At 41.5% G+C, this 22,593-nt stretch overlaps 1 protein-coding gene across 5 annotated transcripts in view; it reads left to right on the plus strand.

The window, feature by feature from the left end:
• Positions 1-22,593, plus strand: part of scn8ab (sodium channel, voltage gated, type VIII, alpha subunit b) — a 55,626-nt gene that overhangs the window by 15,514 nt on the left and 17,519 nt on the right. For 2 of the 5 annotated variants that reach the window (XM_084349176.1, XM_084349177.1), the window contains exons 3-18: positions 368-485; positions 1,442-1,532; positions 1,623-1,751; positions 3,829-3,920; positions 9,422-9,643; positions 9,854-9,917; positions 11,781-11,922; positions 12,971-13,177; positions 13,263-13,544; positions 15,698-16,021; positions 17,300-17,432; positions 18,062-18,300; positions 19,705-19,878; positions 20,221-20,577; positions 20,666-20,839; positions 20,977-21,273. In XM_084349176.1, coding sequence (XP_084205302.1) covers positions 368-485; positions 1,442-1,532; positions 1,623-1,751; positions 3,829-3,920; positions 9,422-9,643; positions 9,854-9,917; positions 11,781-11,922; positions 12,971-13,177; positions 13,263-13,544; positions 15,698-16,021; positions 17,300-17,432; positions 18,062-18,300; positions 19,705-19,878; positions 20,221-20,577; positions 20,666-20,839; positions 20,977-21,273 — 3,045 coding nt within the window. Of the gene's footprint in view, positions 1-367; positions 486-1,441; positions 1,533-1,622; positions 1,752-3,458; positions 3,551-3,828; positions 3,921-9,421; positions 9,644-9,853; positions 9,918-11,780; positions 11,923-12,970; positions 13,178-13,262; positions 13,545-15,697; positions 16,022-17,299; positions 17,433-18,061; positions 18,301-19,704; positions 19,879-20,220; positions 20,578-20,665; positions 20,840-20,976; positions 21,274-22,593 lie in introns of all 5 variants that reach the window. The other 3 variants (XM_084349178.1, XM_084349180.1, XM_084349179.1) reach the window with 3 other exon arrangements.

Genomic DNA, 22,593 nt, shown 5'->3' on the forward strand with positions numbered 1-22,593 from the left:
GGCCTTTTCTATACCTTATTACTCTACTGTTTTTATCCTGTGTGCCTTGTTTCATGTAAATCATGTATTTGGGAAAGATGTAAGATTTCAAAATGGGTACATTTTCATAAGAAAATTCAATGTCACCTGTGTTGTGAGAATCAGCCGTGTAGTTAGAGTGGAAACCGATGCAGTGGTGCCCCATGACTCAGAGGTGAGCTCAGGACTCACATCGGCTCCAGTCATCTGTTCCTTTTTTTTTTTTAGAACAAGATAGCGCAAAGGTTTGCAGGCTGTGTACTGACTAGTATGTTCAATATAATGTGTTTCTAAAAATGTTCTAACTGTCTTTTTATGTCTTTCTTTGTCTCTCTCTCTCTCTCCGCAGACATTTATAGTCATAAACAAAGGGAAAACACTCTTCCGCTTCAGTGCCACGCCCTCCTTGTACATCTTAAGTCCTTTTAATCTACTTAGGCGAATAGCTATTAAGATTTTGATACATTCATATCCTTTCAAGTGGTTCTTTTTCTATACTTTACAGCAGAGCTGGGTGATATGGCCTTCAAATTATATTGCAATATTTTACACAATGTGTATCTTTGTATTTTGAAACCTCCTCAAAAGCAGCTCATAAATGCTAGGACTGGGCAACAAAATCAAATATCTCAATGTTGTCGACCAAATACTGTTCCTCGGTATTGATATTGCAACAATATCTTAGTAATGACTATTGGTACTTTGACAAAATATTAGCACAGTGAGATTTTTGATAAATAATCATCAATAATGTTGATATATGACTAAGTTGGTAAACACAAGTATTAGAACAGTCACCATCCACAATATAACCATATCCAAATTCTAAGATGTTACGTAGCATATCATGATGACAATATATCAGTATATTGCCCAGCCCTGCTTAACAGTGAATGAAAACTGTTTTTTCAGTGTTTTAAAAATGTTTGCTTTTGATTTCAATTGTTGGTGTATTAAAGGTGCAATACGTAAGAATCGTCCACCTTAAATTCATACTCCCATCAAATAGGGGTAGTATACAACCAGAGTAACTGCTAACTGCTGCTCACTGTATTCTGTTTATTGATCCATGACTGTAGCTACTGTTAGCTTGTTAGCTCAATTAGCCGTGTAGTTAGCTGGACTAGCAGGGGAGTATTTTGGCATTCACACCACTTGCACAGGAGCTTAGACTGCTGTGAGAAAGAGGGTCTCAGGCCCGGGGGCTAGCTGGTTAGCATGCTAACTACAGTAGATAGCTCTGCAACACAGTATATAGACGTCTTTGACATAACGTCAACACTGTTGGTTCTTCACACTCTGTTGATGATTTTTGTACATTTTTAAATGTTATAAACTGAAATTCTTTCATATTGCACCCTTAAAATATATGGGATGTCAAAGGGTAGTGTTGTCCAAACTTTCCTTAACTACCATCTTCCCACGTTATTCAGCATGATCATCATGTGTACGATTTTGACCAACTGTATATTCATGACATTTAGTGACCCCCCAGAGTGGTCCAAACAAGTAGAGTAAGTACACATCCATGCCTCCTCTCAGTCATCATATCCTTGTTTAATGTATCTGTCACCGTTTTACTGTATTCTCTCTTTCCTCCCAAGGTATACCTTCACAGGTATCTATACGTTTGAGTCACTCACAAAAATAGTTGCCCGAGGCTTCGCTATAGACGGCTTCACCTTTCTCAGAGACCCATGGAACTGGCTGGATTTCATGGTCATCTCAATGGCGTAAGTATTTAAACTGCCTATTAGTAAGCATAGCAACAAAGAATGAAAATAATTTAAACCTAGAGTACAAATAGCAACTATGATCAAATGTAAGAAGGAAAAAGCAAGAAACCAAAAAGGGGATTTCAGCATTATTAATAACAATCTAACATTTGAGCATGTGGATAGAAGGAAGGCAAAATGGTAGCAGAAATACAGACAGACTACTAAAACACAGATATTACTAAATGAGATCAATAATGAGTGTATTCAACTCAGGTGTGATTGTACCAGAGTCCTGTGGATGCTGGCTCACTCGAGACATATCAGTGGAACAGTCAATGAATTTATTGGTGACACCTGTGCTTTTACGGCTATGACGAGTCATGTTTCCTGTCGGAAAAGTCTGAGACATTTTAATTTCAAATCAGAATCAGCTTTATTGGCCAAGTTTGGGAATATAACTCCACCTTTTGTTTTCATCAAAACATTTGGAAACGACAATTTACAATAATAACCAGTATAATTTAACTCCAGTTGTTAAGTTACAACCAAAAGAGTTAAATAATCATTTGTAATTAGAGATGTTAGTGTTAGTTTGAATTTACTGATTCACTTGTTTTTTCTGTCAGTGAGTATCATAACACACGGCCATGTTTCGTTTGTTTGTTTGTTTGTTTTTAAAAAAACTGTTTTTGGAGTCTTTGGTGTGGTTATTTTATATTCAATGATGGACAGTACTCCCCAATCCAAATGCTTCTTTTTTTTGTATGAACAACATACCCCAAAACCTGAGAGAACAATTCACATCAACACATTTAGCCATTATAGCAACAAACACACACTGCCATGGGGCAGCTTTACAGTGGAGGGATAAACGATATTTTGTTTGCATGAGTCAACCCCTCTAATATCTATCATACTTTTTAAATTGGTTCAACTCAGTATAGTAGTTGCTGACAAACTCATTAACCCCAAACTTCTGATAGAGATGAGCCACCACAGTCGCAAAGCTGCAGTTACCCAACACCTACTCTGAGATTGGGTCGCACCAAACGTGTCACATCCCTTTTCAAAATGTATTTCATGTCCGTTATTAAATTTCATGTTATCTCCTCTTTGGGTATGGATTTGTGGCACTGCCTACTGTTTGCAGCCATGTAATGACTACTACCACCACCACCACTACTACTACTACTACTACTACTACTACTACTACTACTACTACTACTACTACTACTAATAATAATAATAATAATAATAATAATAATAATCATCTGTATTAATATAGCACCTATCTTAACAAGGTATACAGGTGTTTGTACAAGTAAAATAAAATACTATATATAGAGAAGTTAAAAAACAGTCAAAAAACATAATGCAAACACACAACTCCGTACCAGTAAATTAAATTAAAATACCAAAAGAATGAAAGACTGAGTCATGCCTGTGTGACTGACAGGCTAACCTAATTGGTTATTAAAACTTTAGAAAGTTGGATGTGCTGTAAACATTTCATCCTACAGTTTTTTTCTTGATTTTAATGATTTACGGTGGGATGTTAGGTGATGAAAAGGTTTTATAGACACTGGCCTACACCACCTTCAATCCACATCAGTCCATGCTTCCATGATGTTAATGCTCATTAAGATATCATGTAACAATCTGTTCTTTCTTTCCTCTGTTCGGGATGGCTGCTGAGTAACTGTATCTTGATCCACCTTGCAGGTATATAACAGAGTTTGTAAACCTAGGCAATGTGTCAGCTCTGCGTACGTTCAGGGTTCTGAGGGCTTTGAAAACAATTTCAGTTATCCCAGGTAAGACAGTCCAGGTGTTTGTGTTTGCGGGTGGGCGAGTCCCGGGGTTGATGTTAGGTGTGGTTTTGTTTCACTCCCTCTCTCCTCTTCCTCTTCCTTCTTCGTTCTCTTCCCACTGGTTGGACAGGCGTTCTTTCTCTCACCATGGTGTCCCCTCCTGGTCTTCGATGGTGGTGATGGTGTCGTGCTCTTGCGCGTACATGCGTGCGTGTGTGTGGTGTTATCGTGTGTGTTGTGTGTCATGGGGTTCTGTTTTGTGTCATCCTACCTTGTTACAGATATATAACAGAGTTTGTGGACCTTGGGAATGTCTCGGCGCTGAGAACGTTCAGGGTTCTCCGAGCATTAAAAACGATTTCTGTCATTCCAGGTGAGACTCCCATTTAAACACTAAGGCTGAGTTTACTTTATCTATTACCTGTTTTTATTTCTGATACTTGAACATTTGTTTATTCTTTTGAAAAAGAGGATGTTTTAGAATTTCTACATTATTTTGTTTTACTTTTGTTTCTATGACAATCAAAAATGGTAGCAATACATTTTTGATAGGCTTAGCAGTCTACTGGCAGTCTTGTGGGCTCAAACGTCCCATATCGGCAGCTGGGCTGTGTTCAACAGCTGTTTGTCTGTACAGATTTACCTCAAATGAGACAGAAATGAATGTCCAAAACAATGTGATAACATAGGAGAGGTGAGATATTTTATCCTATGAGTTGAATGTCAGGATGATATCAGAGTGGTACAATAAACAAACTGATATGATCATCACATCTTTGCACATCTGGTTTGAGATTAGTTATATTTTATACATTGATTCAAATTCTCACAATCTATGACACTGCCTTCTTGTTTATTTGATTCCCTAAGACTGCCAAGCCTAATTTAAAAGACGCTGCATGAAGCTTTGAGACACATGCTTTTACAAGTTTGGCTTTAAGGGATGTTCATTTGGGTTTTGTTATCCTTTAGTTATAACAGTTATTTGAGCCAGGCTTCAGATTTATTTTTTGAAGATCTTTGTCCATCCTGGGAGTGAAAGGGAAACATAAATAATAGATAGATACCATAGATTAGCAACACATATATTTTATGACCAGTAGTTATTATTATTTTTTCCTTGTTTTGACAAAAACAGAAAGACAAAACATATAGCCAAGACAGTGAATAAACAGAAAGGTACAGGACATATCAATTAAACACATCACTCCCTCAACACCCCCAACAGTCTTGACTGATGGTTTCACCTTGTGCAGTCTAGATGGAGTCCAATTTACCCTATTTATGATCTTAAAATGGACAAGTCTTGTTCTAGGCTCTCTAGACATTTTTCTACCTCTGCGCCAGTGACAGCTGTGGCCGGAGGTGATTCGTTTTCGGGTTGCCCATCCGTCTGTCCATCTCATTCTTGTTACTGCGATATCACTGGAAGGCCTTCAGGAAATCTCTTAAAATTCGGCACAAACATCCACTTTGACTCAAGAATGAACTGATGGACAAAGGTGAAGGTCTGATCCCACACCAGTCCCCTTCAAGTGAATGTGATGTCATAGGAATCCCTTGAGCGAATTTCATTACATCTGGCACAAATGTCCACTTGGAGTCATGGATGAACTGATGTTTCTCACAGAAAATGATTCATTCATGTCTAAACAGTGATAACTTCCATTTCGCCTAAAAATATGATTAATACTAAACTCCCTCAAAGTCATCATATTATATGTAATGCGGAACAGATTGTTGTGGTGGAAATTGGTGGGGGAAAGACACAGGAACGCCATTCCTGAAGTAAAAGTCGGGAGGGAAGAATGTTTTTATAGGGTACTGCTGTCAGTATTGGTTGAATGAAGATGTTCGTGTATTTTCACTACTGGCAATCCAGAGGAGAGATCTCTCCTTCTCATGAGCCGATCATCTGTGCGATGTGTGATGGGCGGGGCAGCTCTCTCAGCCTGCACACTGGCACAGAGACCCTGAACTGATGATGGCACTCAAAAGTCTGTTTAAACTTCACTAGATTCACATTGTACTCCATGATAAAGCGTCTTTGGTTGATTGGCTATAGTCCATCTAGACCTATGCAGATGATGGAAAGTGTTCCGGTGCCGCCTCAGTGGTCAAATATTCTGTAGTTTAACAGTCATAGGGACTTAATATAATCAAGTGTATCCCTCAGATCATCAAACTCTCTGCGATTTCCTCCATCACCGTGGGGTTAATGAACATCACAGGCGGGAATTGCAAGAAAAAAATTGATGCTGCACTCATGCAACATCTCCTTGCATTGCTTGAACTGCTGGCACCTGTCATTCACTGCCTTTGAGTACCTGGTCATACAGGAATCCGTCTGCGGCTGTTCATCCGCCCTACGTGAAGCTATGGTGTGCCCGGTCTATTGTTAGCCCCTTTGTAAATTCAATTACCGATATCCTGGATCATAAATGAGAGGCCATTAGTATTAGAGGAAACCCACAAAAACTGTGTTGTTCCGACGCCCTCTTGAATCTTTGTAAGAGTGTTTCGTCTCTGCCTGGATGACGAGCGACTTGGGTTTCATCGCCTCATTGGTTTCAAGGAAGTCGAGACAGCCTTCTACGTTGGTGAAGCGTGTGGTGATGACAGTTAGTTTGGACTTCGTGGACTTCTTCTTGTTCGTTATTTTGTCCATCCGACATTTCTTTAAGATATCATCCGCCACCAGATTTGTGTCAGATTTGTGCTCGAAGTATCTGTCTGTTCCGTTAGCTTTTTTCCAAATTCAGTGTCACTTTGCTCGCCTCCACGCAATGAGGGTTTTGGACAGACGAGGTGGTATTCTTAGATGGACCGCATCTTATTCCTGCAATTTGGCAATTTGACTCTTTTTATATTATGTGTTGGCACAAGGATTATTAAGATTATTTAAGATTTTCAAACAACCATTCTCCAGCTGAGGTCACGTGACTCCTTCCAATAAGCAACATTGTGTGCACATACGTATTTTTTTTCCTAGGGAACACTGTAACACACTCAGTACAGTACAATAAGCTCAGCCTCCAGCATGTAGTGCTCAATTGTGCTCTGGGCTAAACAAGCTTGTGGGTTCGTCCAGCATTGCAAGAATGGGAGAAAAGGGATGCCTGGGATGGAAACGGCTCTTCAGTTAAGCCAAGGTCACCATTGCAGTTTACAGACAGGTGATGCTGACACAGAGTCAATTCCTTCAGCCTTGGCGTTTAAATGACCTGCATGCCACCTCTCATTGCCCCCCCCCCCAAACCCCCAAGCCTCTTCCTCGCCTGTCCTTTCTTTCTCCTCTTCACTTACTGCTTCCTTGACTGAGCCTGTGCGCTGTTTGCTGTTTGTGGTGCTGCTGCATTCAGCTATTGGATTCAGTGTAATTATAAACTGCAGTTAGTGAGGAATGTTCCTATAGATGGACACAAGGAGTGAACGGTATCATGGGAATACTATTCCCATGATACAATTTCTCCTCTCCAGATGGATCCTAAATACAGCCATAGTGCTGTTTGTTCTTCCTCAGTGGAAAACGCTTCCTAAAATGAAGCCTTTCATGAACAAGACAAGACAAGAGGTAGTAAAACTGAAAATATGTCTTTCTGATGGAACATCCCATGCAGCTGCAGCGCTCGTTGTGGTGTTTTGTGTTTTATGAGAAAAACTGAATGTGACCTCTACATCTGTGTTCAACTTGAATGCACTATCATAGTAAAATCAATGTGCTGTTAGTACCTACTAGATTGTAATGTCTTTGATTTTATGAAATGTTTCTAGAAATATATATTTTTGATAGCCACTGAAAATCTGCACTAAATACACCAATCCCACCAAAAATGTATATTTCAGAGACTACAAAAGTACCGACATAGTTTATCTACATCTGCTCAGGTGATAAAAAGCTGCCAGGTAGTTTGAATAAACTTTTGTAGTCAGTTCTAGTGCATCTATGCATCGTAATTTCTCCAGAGACGACTTTTTGTGGAATGAGGTTTTTCTATTATGCTCAGATGTTGGGAAATAGGCATAATACAAGTGTTTTGTAGTTTGTTTATAACATCAGTCATGACTTAACAAGTGACAATCAAAAGGTAGGGAAAACTCATCTGATCTGCTTCATTAGGACAGTAATGCCCAGTTTAAGAATAAAGACCTAACAAATTTGCAACTGAGCCACTCCCACTTCAAAGCAGTGAAAATAGCACAGACAAAGACACAAATACAAAAATCTCTCAAGTGAATGTTATGTTTATGCAGGATGAGATCAAAGTTGATCAGGGCCTTTAATATGAAGTATCTACGTCTAAAGGACCACCTTAAAGGTGTTTAGACTGATCTCCTTGTCTTTGTTATACTATAAGAAGCATATTTGCACCAGGTTCTGTTCACACCCCATACATTTTTAAGACTAATGTTACACTAACAGGCCAGCATTAACCCAGTAGAAGACTTATTTTGGTCACAATCATTCTCTTAACCAATAGCATTAACAAATATGGCGGTGTATATAAACATATCAGCCTGTGATAATACTGACAAAAAGGAAATAAAGCTGGACAAGTAAAACAGTGAGAATAATTTTTGTTTTGTTATTGACCTCCAAGAGGAAATCCAGTAATGATATTGGATCATTCTAGTAGCCCGAAGCCTATCCAAATGAACATGTAAAGTAACAACCTCGAGAAAACTAGCACAGGAAAGGAGACAGGGTTTCTCCTCCACAGGAGACGCAGAGATGCAAGACAACATGTTCTTCTGCCTCCCAGCTGCAGAGTTGTACCTGCAGACAACAACTGGAGATATTAAGCTCCGTCACCAACACGCACTCACACACACAGGCTTTATTTTTTATTACCTTATCAGAATACCTGTGCCATTATTGCACCGCGCTTACATTATTTATGTTTGGATATCAGAGAATTCCAGTTTCAACGCTAGATATCTTTCACACCCAAACGGGTTCTCAGCTTTCTTTCTGAAGTCTTTGCTCTGGGCTGTATCATGTTGTTACAGAGCAGTAGCATATTATTAATTGGTTACATTTTATTATTTATTAAATAAACCTTTAGGAATTACCTATTTACATTTGTCTGATTATATGGTGAACATTTATACACGATTTAAAGTCCCAAGATATATAACATCAGTGCAACAAAATCATCTGGTAAAGCTGCAAAACAAATAGCTACATTTAAAACTGAAGAATAAACGTATTGCTTTCTGCATGATCAGTTATAGCCCACTCTATCTTTACATCAAAACAGAGCCCCTATTTGTCAATTGGGATTATTTTAGCATACTGTTAAGGTGTTAAAATTACATTCTCTGTTAGTGCATTAATCATAGGTCGAGTGCTAAATACCCACAGTATGCTGAGCAGCTATCTGAATAATTAATTGAGAAGAGACAACAGCCTGAACTACTGATTTATATCAAGGCAGTAACGACAGGAGCAGCACAACAATAAGCACCGACTACATCACTGGATTTATATACGAAAGGAATTTCTGGTGTCGAGGCCTTGTAGCGCTGGGCGTAGGTGCTCAAGAAAATTCTGATGCCTGCCAAGTTTAGATTTATGTAAGAGCCTGCACAGCACAGGGTTAAATACAGGATTAGATATATGTTACCTAACTTAACTTTTTTGATGCGTGACTTCAGTCAGTTCTGAATTCAGCTTGTGCACTCTTGCAGTGCCAAGAGTTGCAATTCTTTTTATTTGTGTCTATCTCTGTGTGGGTGTGTGCATGTGTGTGTGTCTGTGTGTGCATTTGAATTTGTATGAACGCGTGTACGTGTATGTGAGCCTGCCTGTTTTCATGTATGTGCATACCTGCACATTTGCGTGTCTGTGTGTGCGTGTATATTAATTGACAGGCCTGAAGACCATTGTGGGTGCTCTGATCCAGTCTGTGAAGAAGCTGTCGGATGTGATGATCCTGACCGTCTTCTGTCTCAGCGTCTTTGCTCTGATTGGACTGCAGCTCTTCATGGGGAACCTGCGGCAGAAGTGTGTAATCTGGCCAATCAACATGACCGATCAGTACCTGGCAAATGGCAGCAGGGGGTTTGATTGGGACGAATACATCATGAATGACAGTGAGTGATCACCTTGACACCTGGACAACTACTTGCACGTGATTACATAAATGGCGCACAGTAGAACGTGTGTTCATCTTGGCAATTTCTTTTCTCCCCGTAACATTTTTTCGTGTTGCTCATATAAAAGAAATAACAGACAAATTAACTATTTAAGGTTACACAGACATTTTCCGCCCACTGGCTAATGCAAGTGTTTTCTTTTCATAGCTAATTTCTACTTCCTCCCTGGTCAGCTTGATGCTCTACTATGTGGAAATAGTTCTGACTCAGGGTAAGTCAGCGCTTCATTCACTCTATGCATGCCTCCATATTTATGCTTTAATGTTTTAAGATGTCTCCAATTTCTCTGTTGTTCTGTTACGCATCTTGTGATGCGATCATCAGTGGTGTAACAAGGGGTCATTGGGTGTTTTGGAAGTAGCCTGGTGGTCAACAGGTCAACCTTCTTGATCCAACGCCATCTTGATGCCTTTTCTGTGGTATCATCTGACATTTCTATGCAGTCCTGTGATGCCAAGGAGACGCCACAAAATAACCAGGTCTCTATGAACTTCCTGAGCCTCTTTGATCAACTCAGTGACCGCCTGACACCCATGAGAGTCCTTTTTTTTTTTTTTTTTTAACATGTTCATGTATGAGTTCTTCAGGTTTTAGTTCATCAGATGCTGTGCAACGATACTGAATAATATATCAATAGAGAGCTGCTCAACAGTGCTTGCATTCTTCTTGAGAATCCGAGCACCCTCTGCAGATCGCCTCATTGGGGCTACAGTTTCTCCTCCGGGTCATTTTGAGGCTTCTCCACAGTCATTTCTAGACCTTTTAAAGTTTTCTACTAGGGCCAGGGAGCAAGCTTGTTTTTGTACCCTGCTGGCTACCTTGATCTCCTTCAAGGTTGCGTTCTTGTTGTTAAACTCGATTGTGAGCTTGTGATATCAAAGCCTCAGTCTTCATCAAGTCTCAGTCCCGCTCTACATCGCTCTTTTGGATGTGCCAGGTGGCCACTTTGCCTCTTTCTATTCAGGTTGTCTGTGAAGTCAAAGGGTGTCTGCCACGTATGCCACTTTCTCTCTCTCTCTCTGCCCCTTCTTTGGAGCCATTCTGCTGTGCACAGGGTTATGAGATTCCTCCTCATGATGTTCTGAAGATCTGCTAAGGTTACCTCCTTCTTCCTCTTTCCCTTGTAATTAGAGATTTCAACTCCTGTCTCAGCTGGCTATTATGTTCTCCCACCAGGTTACCTGCTGCTACTTAACTCTAAACCTAAATGTAAAAACACCAGCGATAATGGTTGACATTAAAGGTCCAGTGTGTAGGGTTTAGCGGGATCTATTGGTAGAAATGGAATATGATATTCATAATTATGTTTTCATTAGTGTATAATCTCCTGAAACTATGAATCTCGTTTTGTGTTACCTTAGAATGAGCCCTTTGTATCTACAGAGGGTATCTACAGTTTCTCACATTTTTAGAGGCCACCGTAGGTTCTAGTGTCGGTGAGCCGAGGGATATTCAGTTTGGTTGCAATCTGCAACCTCACAACAAGGTTTCAGTAGACCCTACAAACTGGATCTTTACTGGAGCTTTTAATATGCAATATTCCTGGCTGTGGCTTCAAAGATCCTGTCCACGTCCTCCGTCAAATTGGAACCACTCTCTGTTCGCTGCTGGATGCTTGACCCAAAATGTTCAGATCTCCCTTGGCATGGAACTTGGGGTGTGATCCGTTGCACTGTGGGGTGACTCAAGGACTTTACACCACACACAAAAATGCTACTTAGCTTTTAACCAGTTGTTATTACAGGTACTAAAAAACACCAAATCGCTGTCAATGAGTACACATACTCACACACATACTATTGTGACAGACATGTATTCACAATTCATGAGCCAGACTTGTCTGCTTTTGAAATGGTCATAAAATATTAAGGTAAATTATATCATACTGCGGTGTACACACAAACAACAACTATTAAAACACACTTATCAAGACTGTTTTCAGGCTTGATGTCCTGGTCCCGCTGTACCATCAACTTCAAGTGTTGCCTGTATCTGTAACTGTATTAATACTGAAGAGGCACATTTCAGTCATTTGTTAAGTTACAGTTTTTGTACTCCTGTGTCTTCCTTTTAGACGATGTCCAGAGGGTTTTATGTGTATGAAAGCCGGAAGGAACCCCAACTATGGTTACACCAGCTTTGACAGCTTTGGATGGGCTTTCCTCACCCTCTTTCGCCTCATGACCCAAGACTTCTGGGAGAATCTCTACATGCTGGTAAAATATGTTTTACTTAATTCCTCTGTCTCTTCTCTTCAGTCTCAAATGGAAACATAAATGTCCAGAGGGAGGAAAGAATACCATGTCACATTAGACCTATGGTCGAAGCCTTTGACCCTTCTTACACTGGTTTTAGAGACCTTACTCAGAAAAGGAAAACACTCACTAAGCAGTAGTAATGATTTTGTCCTCACTTCATCATAAAAAGTATATACATCATCATCACCCTAATACCTGAATGAATCAGCAAAAGTGCCTCTCAGCAGCTCTCTCCCTCAGTTCATTTGCCCTCTGAATAGAAGGGAAGGAAGGACAGCTGATCCGAAACACTGTAGCTAGGAGTGTGTGACTAGCCACCATAATTTTGTTCGGCTTTCATGCGCAGAGAAAAGAACTTCTGAATTCTGAAATGTGTCATTTACATTTGCCCTGAAGCAATGAACAAACATGAATTCATTTTTGTTAAATGACCTCTGGAACAGTCACATCTCTATGTTAAACTAACCAGTATGACATCACATGCATGTGCAAAATATATCACATGTGCACAGATGTCTGTAATGTTAAATTGCACTACCATGACACTGCACTATCCTTCCTCCTCCTCCAGACCTGCACCACCGCAGCCATAACAGATTCACTTCATTTGGCAAATAGGCCAGTCACTGTTTCAGTGTGTGTGTGTGTGTGTGTGTGTGTGTCTGTGTGTCTGTGTGCTTAAAAGTGGGAATTCCTGTTCTCTAAGGCTTCTTCCCTGTCTGGAGGTTTTCCTGGAAAGAAAACATGAAACAGATAGAAGCACCAGCAATGCTGACATAGCATCTATACATACATATCATATACGTATACATATACATATACATATACATACATACAGAACCTCTTACAAAGTCATGCACAAAAACAACAACTCATAAACCTAAAACCAGGATACATTCCATTTATATCTTATCAAAAGGACAACATGTCTGTTTGATTATTTTCATGTTACTTCACCCTAAATGTCTGATTCATTCTCATTATTTGGTCTTTGTGTGTCTGTTAGACTCTTCGAGCTGCAGGGAAGACCTACATGATCTTCTTTGTGCTGGTCATCTTTGTGGGTTCCTTCTACCTGGTGAATCTCATCTTGGCTGTGGTGGCCATGGCTTATGAGGAGCAGAACCAGGCTACTATTGAGGAGGCTGAGCAGAAAGAGGCTGAATTCAAGGCTATGCTGGAGCAGCTCAAGAAGCAGCAGGAGGAGACACAGGTTGGTCTCACTCTGTCTCACATTCATACACCTTTAATCATTTTTCATAGTTCTTGATTATCATTTGCCTTGTTTTTTTTCTCAGGCTGCTGCCATGGCGACATCTGCAGGCACGGTGTCAGAGGCTGCGTTAGAGGATGAAGGAGGGGGGCACTTGTCCCGCAGCTCCTCCGAGGTCTCCAAGCTGAGCTCCAAGAGTGCCAAAGAACGTCGCAATCGCAAGAAGAAATGGCGTCAGAAAGAGCAGGAGAAAGAGAAGGGAGACAGCGAGAAGGTTGTTAAGTCTGAGTCAGACGATGGCAGCAAGAAAAGCACCATTCGTTTTCCAGGAAGCCGGCTGGGGAGGAAGACGTCCATCATGAACCAGGTAAAATGAATCAGTGAAACTATACAACAAATGCTCACTGCGGTTTGACTTAGCTTATGCAAATAAATCTGCGGCTGCTTCTGAACTCATTATTAGTGACCAAATAGGAATTGTTTGAACATCATACAGCCTCCTCCACATGACCAAGCTGAGGTAGATCAGGTCTCAGATTGTATCCGGTTATCTAGTTCACTGTGTCCTCACCAAGGCTCTCCTCTCGTGAGCCATTTCCACCGTGAGGCTCTTTCTGCTGCTTCAGTGGTATCGCTGATGGCTTTTCGACACCATTGATTAGTGTATTGTAAGCTCTGGCTAGAGATCGGGCTGTGAAGGCCCTTCAACCAACATCAACCAGCAGACCTTGCTCTCTGCCCACGTTACTTGCACTTGCCAACTAGTACCTTTGTGGGTTTCCTCTCAAAGTGATCTTACCAAGGTCACGTTTCTCTCCTGAGTGTTTTTTAAATGCTATGCTTTTACTAAGACCCGCCCTGCTCAGCCCCTGATTGGCTAGTACTCGTTGCCTTTGCCCTTCTTTGCCTTTGATTGGTTTGCCCTGATATTCTTACCCCAACCCCAACCAATCTTATTCCCCATGTTCCCATGTCCAGCTCTCCATTTGGTAACTACTTTCACCACGTTACTGCATCAGTTCTCTGGTCCTTGCCACCTTGAATTCCTTCCTCAGTTTTTGAGTGGTAGCTGTGGCTTATTGCTTCGCCCAGAGTGTGATGCTGCTCAGACTTCTATGTAGCTCTCCAAGGCTTCAATCCAAGGTTGAGTGTGGCACTTGGCAAACCAGGAGTGGCCACAGGGTTTTGGACTTAATTACACGTTGGTGCAGCCACGCCTTGACTGATCACTAATTCAGCTAGCCCATGGATTTAACAAGGAAAGCGTTGGAGGCGGAGTCCCTTTGATTCCTTTGAAAGCTGCTAAGTGGAGAAAGAAGCCAAAAAAGCTTGACATCCTGGGTATTAAATTACATTGATCTTCTGCATTCTGGGGCCATAGAGCCTGTGCACTAGAGACTTCCGCTGGTCGAACCAGCTAAGACAGGTTAAGCGCCCAGCTAACTTGAATGGGGATAGAATGATTTAATCTTGCAGCTTCTCCAGATTTTTCAAGTGTAATGAAATCGAAATGGCTCAAACTATGACAGTGAAATAAGTTATTTCACGTGGGGTTGTGATGCTCAAAAAAATGTATCCACATTCGGTTCTTTCAGATTGTAAGCTCATGGGAAAAAGTCTTTTTGGGCCCCAGTGCATCACGTAAAGTGATGAGGCCTCCTTATCAGCTTCACAGATCCCTGGAGGATCCATCTACAGCATAGTATGCGATCCGTGTTGACTATCAGGCCCTCCGTAAAAGCCTTTTTTGGTGGTTGGCAATGGCCAAGTTTGGTCATGGGCTCTCTTCATTCATGCAGTCATTCATTGCCAGAGAAAACAAGATGACAGAGATGGTACAGCCAGTTATACAGTTATGCACTATAATATTACTTTGAGGATACAACAAAACAGCTGGCTATACTCCAGATCAAAACATCACCAAACGCTTGCATTGGGCCGCAGTTGTGTTCTGTTCTTTCATTTACGTATGAATTAACACTGTGCTAGAATACTTTAAACAAAGATGCAATCGTTCATCATGGTCAGATTATTGGTTGAATTGTGGGATATAACCATTAGTATAATTACTAGATTCTTAGGGTTAGGGGGTTGGGGTTAGACCAAAATGGCAAAAATGACAAGGAAACGACTATGAATTTATTAAATAATCTGAACAATAATTCATTCAAGTCATTTTACAATAAACGTTGCACAGATGCATGTTGTAACAGTAATTAAGCATGATAATGATTCATCATTATCATGCTTAATTACTGTTACAACATGCACTCTTCCTCTCCTATTCCTATCGTTGTTGTTTGACTCGTTTTGTGGAAGAAACACCGTAGCTGTGGTAACTTTATGTTATACAAAAGCATGTTATTTCCCTTTATCTGATGAATTTTACCATTGAGATTGCTTGAGATTACTTACTTTTTTCTCTCTGCCCTCCTTACCTTGTCAGTCCTTTATATCCACACATATAACACACAATAACTCGTCAACTATCCCTCCCTGAATCTGTCTTTTCTTCCTCAGTCACTACTCAGCATCCCAGGCTCTCCCTTCATGTCGCGCCACAACAGCCGGAGCAGCATCTTCAGCTTCAAAGGCCGTTCCAAGGACATGGGCTCCGAGAACGAGTTCGCTGACGACGAGCACAGCACAGTTGAGGAGAGCGAAGACCGACGAGGCTCCCTGTTTATCCCTTACCGCCGCAACAGCTACAGTGGCTATAGCCAAGGCTCGTCACGCATCCACCCCCTGGCACCCCACTCTGGAGGGAAGAGGAACAGCACAGTGGACTGCAATGGCGTGGTGTCTCTCATCGGCCCTGGGCCCGGCAGACGGCTTCTGCCTGAGGTGAAAATAGATAAGGCAGCCACTGATGACAGTGTAAGGACGTCCATGGGACACCTATACAGTTTAGGCATGATGGTGGTGGCCCCGGTCTCTGCAGCTTCTCCTTCACAACCTCCTCCCCTTGGCTCTTGTTTCTCTTTTTCCCTGAACTCAGAAGCTCCCTTTTCCTCTCCTGAATATCTAGATTCTGTCTTATAATTTAATCTTCCGCTTCCACTTCCACCCTGACCTGATGCCCTTTTTATGCTGCTACTTTTTTAACAGCTCTAGAAGGCACTAACCAAATGAAACAGTATCCACAAAGTCACTGCTTCATCAGCATCATGATGATCATTTCATTCATATCTAACAGTTACGCAATATGTTGTCAGCCCCCTAGTTCTGCTAACAGTTCTATCACCGAGCTTACACACAGACATTCATTAGAAATATATCTATTAAAACCTTTTACAGGACAGAAACCCACTTCCTACTTCTAACATTTCATTCTTAGGGTCTTCCACATTCAGGCCCTGTCTTTCTCCCTCCTTCTCTCTCCTTTTTGTCCTCATTTATCCTTCTGCTCCTGAGCCAAAGGATTGTGCAAAGACAAATCTGAAAATTTCTTCTATAACAATATTTCTCCTCATTCTAGCTAGCATGGTAGACCCCTCTTTAATTCTCAACCAATCTACCTGCTTATATCTTTTTACCTCTCTTAAAATGTAGCATGGTGTAGCAGCAAATGTTGTCTTGAATTCCCCTCTGTTCTTGACCAGCATGCTATTGCATGCAGTTTAATGTTGTAAACTCAGCGGTTGTAGTTTAGTTATGTCATGCGCAGGCCAAGGGTTAGGACAGCGTGCCGTAAATTCTCAAACAAAAGCCAATGCTTCAGTGATGCCAGCTTACTGAAATATATAGAAAATAGAAAATTATAAGTAAAAATCTTTCTCAAATAGTAGCTTGTTTTAGAGACCTGTTTTTTTCTTCAGTTGTGGTAAGTTAAGGCAACTATTTGAGAATTTACAGTATGAATTTGAAGTGTGTTGTGTGATATGTTGCAGGAAATGCCTAAATTGAAAAAATTAGGTAATTTTGGGGAATCATACATTGTAAAAAAGGTTTGATGATAAAATGAAACGAAAAGCTACATTCATTAGATTCATCTTCGAAGCAGGCTTTGGCATCATTTATCATTTAGATAGCTGAAGAGCATGAGTTTTAACGTGTGATGTTTGTAAGTATGCATTCATGTGAGCACTCTCTCACTGACATTGTGTCTTTCTCTGAGTACAGACTACTGATGTGGAGATTAAGAAGAAGCACTCTGGTTCCCTCATGGTATCTGTGGATCAGCTCAACTCCTCCTTCAAAGGAAAGGACCGTGCCAACAGTCAGATGAGCGTAGTCACCAACACACTGTTAGAGGGTACAGACCTTGCTTGTGTTTCTTTTAAAGGTCCCATATTGTAGAGAATGATGTTTCTTTTGGGTCTCAGTGCGATATAAATACCTTGAAAGTATCAAATGCTCCCAGCCTTCATTCAAAAACTGCCTTCAAATGAGCCATCAGGAGTTCTGTAAGGTTGTGATGTCATAACTATACAGTCTCCATCCAAACATGCCAGAATTGAGGTGCTGCAGCAATGGACAAATGTGTTTTTTGAACATTTAAGCATGTAAACAATATCTGGAAGGCACCTGAAAGAAATGTATGAACCTGAAAATTTGTATGATATGGGACCTTTAACATGTTTCCAAGTTGTACAAGTTGCATTTCATTTTAACCTGACCGAGATATGATCATAGCCAGCTGTGGTCTAGATGTTTCACTCCTTACTGTTTGCAATTATACCTCAAATTTACATGTTCCTCATGCAGACAAGGCTTCCAGATACAGATGGTGTCTGTTGCTCACCAGGAAGTTTATCATCTAATAAATTCTGAAAAAAAAAAGAAAAAAAAAAATCAGCTTGTTTGACACTAGGGACTCACTCCTAACTGTTTGTTTTTTTCACACCCTTTTTGCTTTTCGGTCCTCCTCGTCTGTCCTCGCAGAGCTGGAGGAGTCTCAAAGGAAGTGCCCACCCTGTTGGTACAAGTTTTCTAATACGGTCCTCATCTGGGAGTGCTGTCCCATGTGGCTAAAGATCAAGCACATAGTCTACTTGATTGTCATGGACCCGTTCGTTGACCTAGCCATCACCATCTGTATCGTCCTCAACACCCTCTTCATGGCCATGGAGCACTACCCGATGACTGAGCATTTCGAGGGTGTCCTGTCCACTGGAAACCTGGTGAGAAACTGCAGTTCTTCTTCTGTCCTCTCTTGTGTCGCTGCCATTTGTCTTTGTACGTTTTTATGCCTCATTATCCCTCTCAGGAGTTACAGAAGCATTGCAGGTTCAGTTTGCTCCACCTACATAACCTCAAACCAATACATCAATGCATCATTTGGTATGTGCACTTAAGATACGCACGCTTAGTGTATATAAGACTCTGATGGGGTCTCATTAAAGATTTATTTCCATTTTAATGCAGCCAGCCAGCCTGCTCCCCAAACTCTCATCACCCCCACTCAGGTCACTCTCCTGCTTCCGCTGCATCCTGCTTACCTCAACTCTTCTGAGCTCTATCTAACTCTCTCTCTCTCTCTCTCTCTCTCTCTCTCTCGTTTCCTCTCTCTCTCTATTTCTTACACACACACACACACACACAAAATCACAGTCATGCTAATAAGGCTCGCTCCTGATCTGTTCAGCACAGGTTTGGCAGAGTACATATTAACCACATGTACAGCAGACATTTTGATTTGTATGTGCTCTGCCCTTGCTGTCAGATATCACCATAGCACAGCTGTCTGAGGCCAGCAGTGTTGGCACAGTGTCAGTACTAAGACAGGAAATGAGATCACAGGGATTGGCGAGCTGTCAGGACTGAAACAGGAACTGAAGTCAGAGGAAACAGTGTGATGGATGGTGCAGTATGAATCATTGGGTGTTCTCTGCAGCACTGATTGGGCATATGATGAGATGTTGGGTGGATGGCATGGGACACAGGCTCAGAGTACTACAGCTCCATACAGGTTCTGCTGGAACAAGGTGTCACCGCTCCATGACCTTGCCGTGTCAGAGGAGTCCTCACTCTAAGCAAATCCCAATCCATTATTAATCAGTACTTCATCAAATAAAATGCGATGTAAGCAAGCCAGGTTTTTTCATTCTGCGCTCAATTTGACCAGAAGAGTTTTAGAATAAGTAAAGGATTTGAAATGTTTTGTTTTTTTAAAGTTTAAAGCTCCATTATTGAATTAGTATTGGATCTTTTTTTTCTTTTCTTTTTTTTTACAGTAATTTGAAAGATTTAGAAATGTCAAATTTTTAAGTCAGATTTTGAGAAGTCACAGTCTGCCGAAAGAATAAAACAATCATCTGTTATTGCTGCTTTTGTTTTTTGGAAGGCTGTGTATCTTCAATGATAAGATGGTGCTGCATTAGCAGGTGTACCTCAATGGTCCAACCAATAAAGAAATCCCAATTCACTGAAATCCCATGGGTTTACACTTAGCTTCATCGATCACTGTCTAGATAACTCCTTATTTTCCCTGTTTCATGGAACCTTTATTTACATTTGATTTTGTGGTAAAATTAAAAATTCAATCATTAATTTATGGGGTGACTGACTATGATGTGGGTCTACAGGTTTTCACAGGCATCTTTGCCGGGGAGATGTTTGCCAAGCTGATTGCTATGGATCCCTACTACTACTTCCAGGAAGGCTGGAACTGCTTCGACGGCTTCATTGTGACTCTGAGTTTAGTTGAGCTGGGACTGGCTGACGTGGAAGGTCTGTCAGTGCTCAGGTCTTTCCGATTGGTAAGTGGAAGAGAGGAGAGACAGGAAAATCAACATTTGGTTTACCTTTTTACCTTTTGTCAAGCTAAAAGATTCTTCTACAACGGGAAAGCCATCATTGTATTTTATATCCTACAAATGTATTGTTTATTTGATTAAACTTGAACTTCAACCAGACCCTCTTAATGTCTACACTTGTGCCTGCGCTGTACCAAATCACGCATGTTTCCAGTCAGTACTTGCCTTCACATGACCTTTAAAATGAAATTAAAATACATTAGTCAAGTCAAATCCAACCACTTTTAGATAAATGTTCTAATATGACTAATTGTTCAATAATCCTGTTTCCTGTTTCTCTTGTAGTTGAGAGTCTTCAAACTAGCCAAATCGTGGCCCACCCTCAACATGTTGATCAAGATCATTGGTAACTCTGTGGGAGCTCTGGGTAATCTGACCCTGGTGCTGGCCATCATCGTCTTCATCTTCGCCGTGGTGGGCATGCAGCTGTTTGGCAAAAGCTACAAGGACTGTGTGTGTAAGATCGCCCAGACCTGCGAGCTGCCTCGCTGGCACATGAATGACTTCTTCCACTCCTTCCTGATTGTGTTCAGAGTGTTGTGTGGGGAGTGGATTGAGACCATGTGGGACTGTATGGAGGTGGCGGGACAGACCATGTGCCTCACCGTCTTCATGATGGTCATGGTCATCGGAAACTTGGTGGTAAGACAAGACAAAGATGACATAGTGTTGATGCTACTGACTGATAGTGGCTGTGGTTCTCAGTTGTGCATGGTGTTTTTTCTCTAAGGTGCTGAACCTGTTCCTTGCCTTGCTGCTGAGCTCATTTAGTGCTGACAACCTCGCTGCCACGGATGACGATGGTGAGCCCAACAACCTCCAGCTTGCGATGGCCCGCATTAAGACTGGGATTGCCTGGTTTAAAGCAAACATGCGGGTCTTTGTAGCCACCGTGCTCAAGAAGGTACCATATAATTAAACATCTATATGCATGACCAATTCTTGGTTGATGATTAAGTTGAACTATTGGAATATGTGTTTTAGTCGGACATTTCTAACAGCCTTTTTTTGTCTGTTCCATTTTTCTCTGTTATTGACAAGCAGCCCATAGAGGACGAACAGAAGCCCCTGGACGAAATGTATGAGAAGAAGCTCAACTGCATTGCAAACCACACAGTGGACATCAACCGTGAACTGGACTATGCTAAAAATGGCAATGGCACCACCAGCGGTATTGGGAGCAGTGTGGGGAAGTATATGATTGATGAAGACTACATGTCCTTCATCCACAACCCCAACCTCACCGTCTGCGTTCCCATCGCTGTCGGTGAGTCGGACTTTGAGAACCTCAATACCGAAGACTTCAGCAGCGAATCAGATGTGGAGAACAGTAAAGATGTGAGTAGCAAGGATGTGAAGAGAGCAAGAGTGTGAGATTGAAAGAGTGTTGTTCAGAGAGTTTACAGCAGTGATGTCCTCACCTGTATGGGAGATTATGTGGTGGTCTTTCTTTGGAAATATGGGCCAGTTCAGAAACATACTATAGCTACGGTGACCCTTGTGTTGGATAACTTATTTACAAGCTTTGACATTTAGCTTCACACATGTAAATGTGTGCGTTTGTTTGTGCCCATGTGGCATCTTTTGATCAAGGGCTGGTCTGAGCTGCCGGACCGAAGACATTTAGTTTATCTGACATTTCAGAACATCTATTCAGACATGAGAGCTGCAACACTGAGCCTGAGCGCTGACTCTGCAGACGGACAGACACAAAGGCAGCCCTGGCATGACATCAGAGGGAGAAACATACTGTCTGGTGCCATCGGTGTAGATTTCAGGGGGGTGCAGGGGATACATCACGCTAAATATTTAAAACATGTGCATGTCCACCATAAATTGATGCAGAAAAGGCCAAAATTGGTGCATAAACATTCACCAGAATACTGGAGATGAAGTGTTTGACGCTGCGAAATGTGATTGGTCAGGGCCTCCACTGAATATGTGCCCACCCCAATGTTGAAACAAAACCCACTGCCTTGTCTGCTGTATCGTGTGAATGTGGTAAGAGAAGGGTAAGCCAGACACAGAGCTTGTCGAGAAGTCTGTTACGTGGGTCACCTTGACCTGGTTTGTAGTAGGAAGAGAGGAGATAATGCAGCAGCGTACCTGCACCAGGTTCATATTCCACTGGGCTCCTTCAACCAACCACGCAACAATCTTCCCCTGCACCACAGCCAGCCACGGGGTACACTGCAGGGAGCAGACACAGACAGAGCTGCTCACAGCCAATCAGCAAAGCAGGGATCCATCTGGCTGCTTGGTAGAGAGAGACAGAGAAAAGAGAGGGAGTCGAAGAGAGTGCGAATGCGGTCCTTTGCTGACGATTTAAGATTATAAAGTGCAGTATCATTCTCTAGTGGATTGAATTGGCTGAGTGTCTGTGTCTGCACGTGCCCAAGTGTGTGTATACTTTATTGCCATAAGGCTGCTGCTATGCCGGTGTTTCACTAGTTTGCCCTGCCTCACCTTGACCTATTGTCAAGATATGATGTGATTTATTAGTACAGGTGAACCTCACTAAGCCATGGTTCTTTTTTAATTGTTACTATATTCATCTTTATTATATAACAAACAAAATTGAGAGTACAGAGAATGTAAGGATTTGATAAAATAATAGTACGAGACACTTAAGTGAAATAAAATACAAAATGGGTTGGA

Source organism: Pagrus pagrus, assembly GCF_965226575.1.
Source record: "Pagrus pagrus genome assembly, chromosome: 3".
In the NCBI taxonomy this organism is placed as follows: Eukaryota; Metazoa; Chordata; class Actinopteri; order Spariformes; family Sparidae; genus Pagrus; species Pagrus pagrus.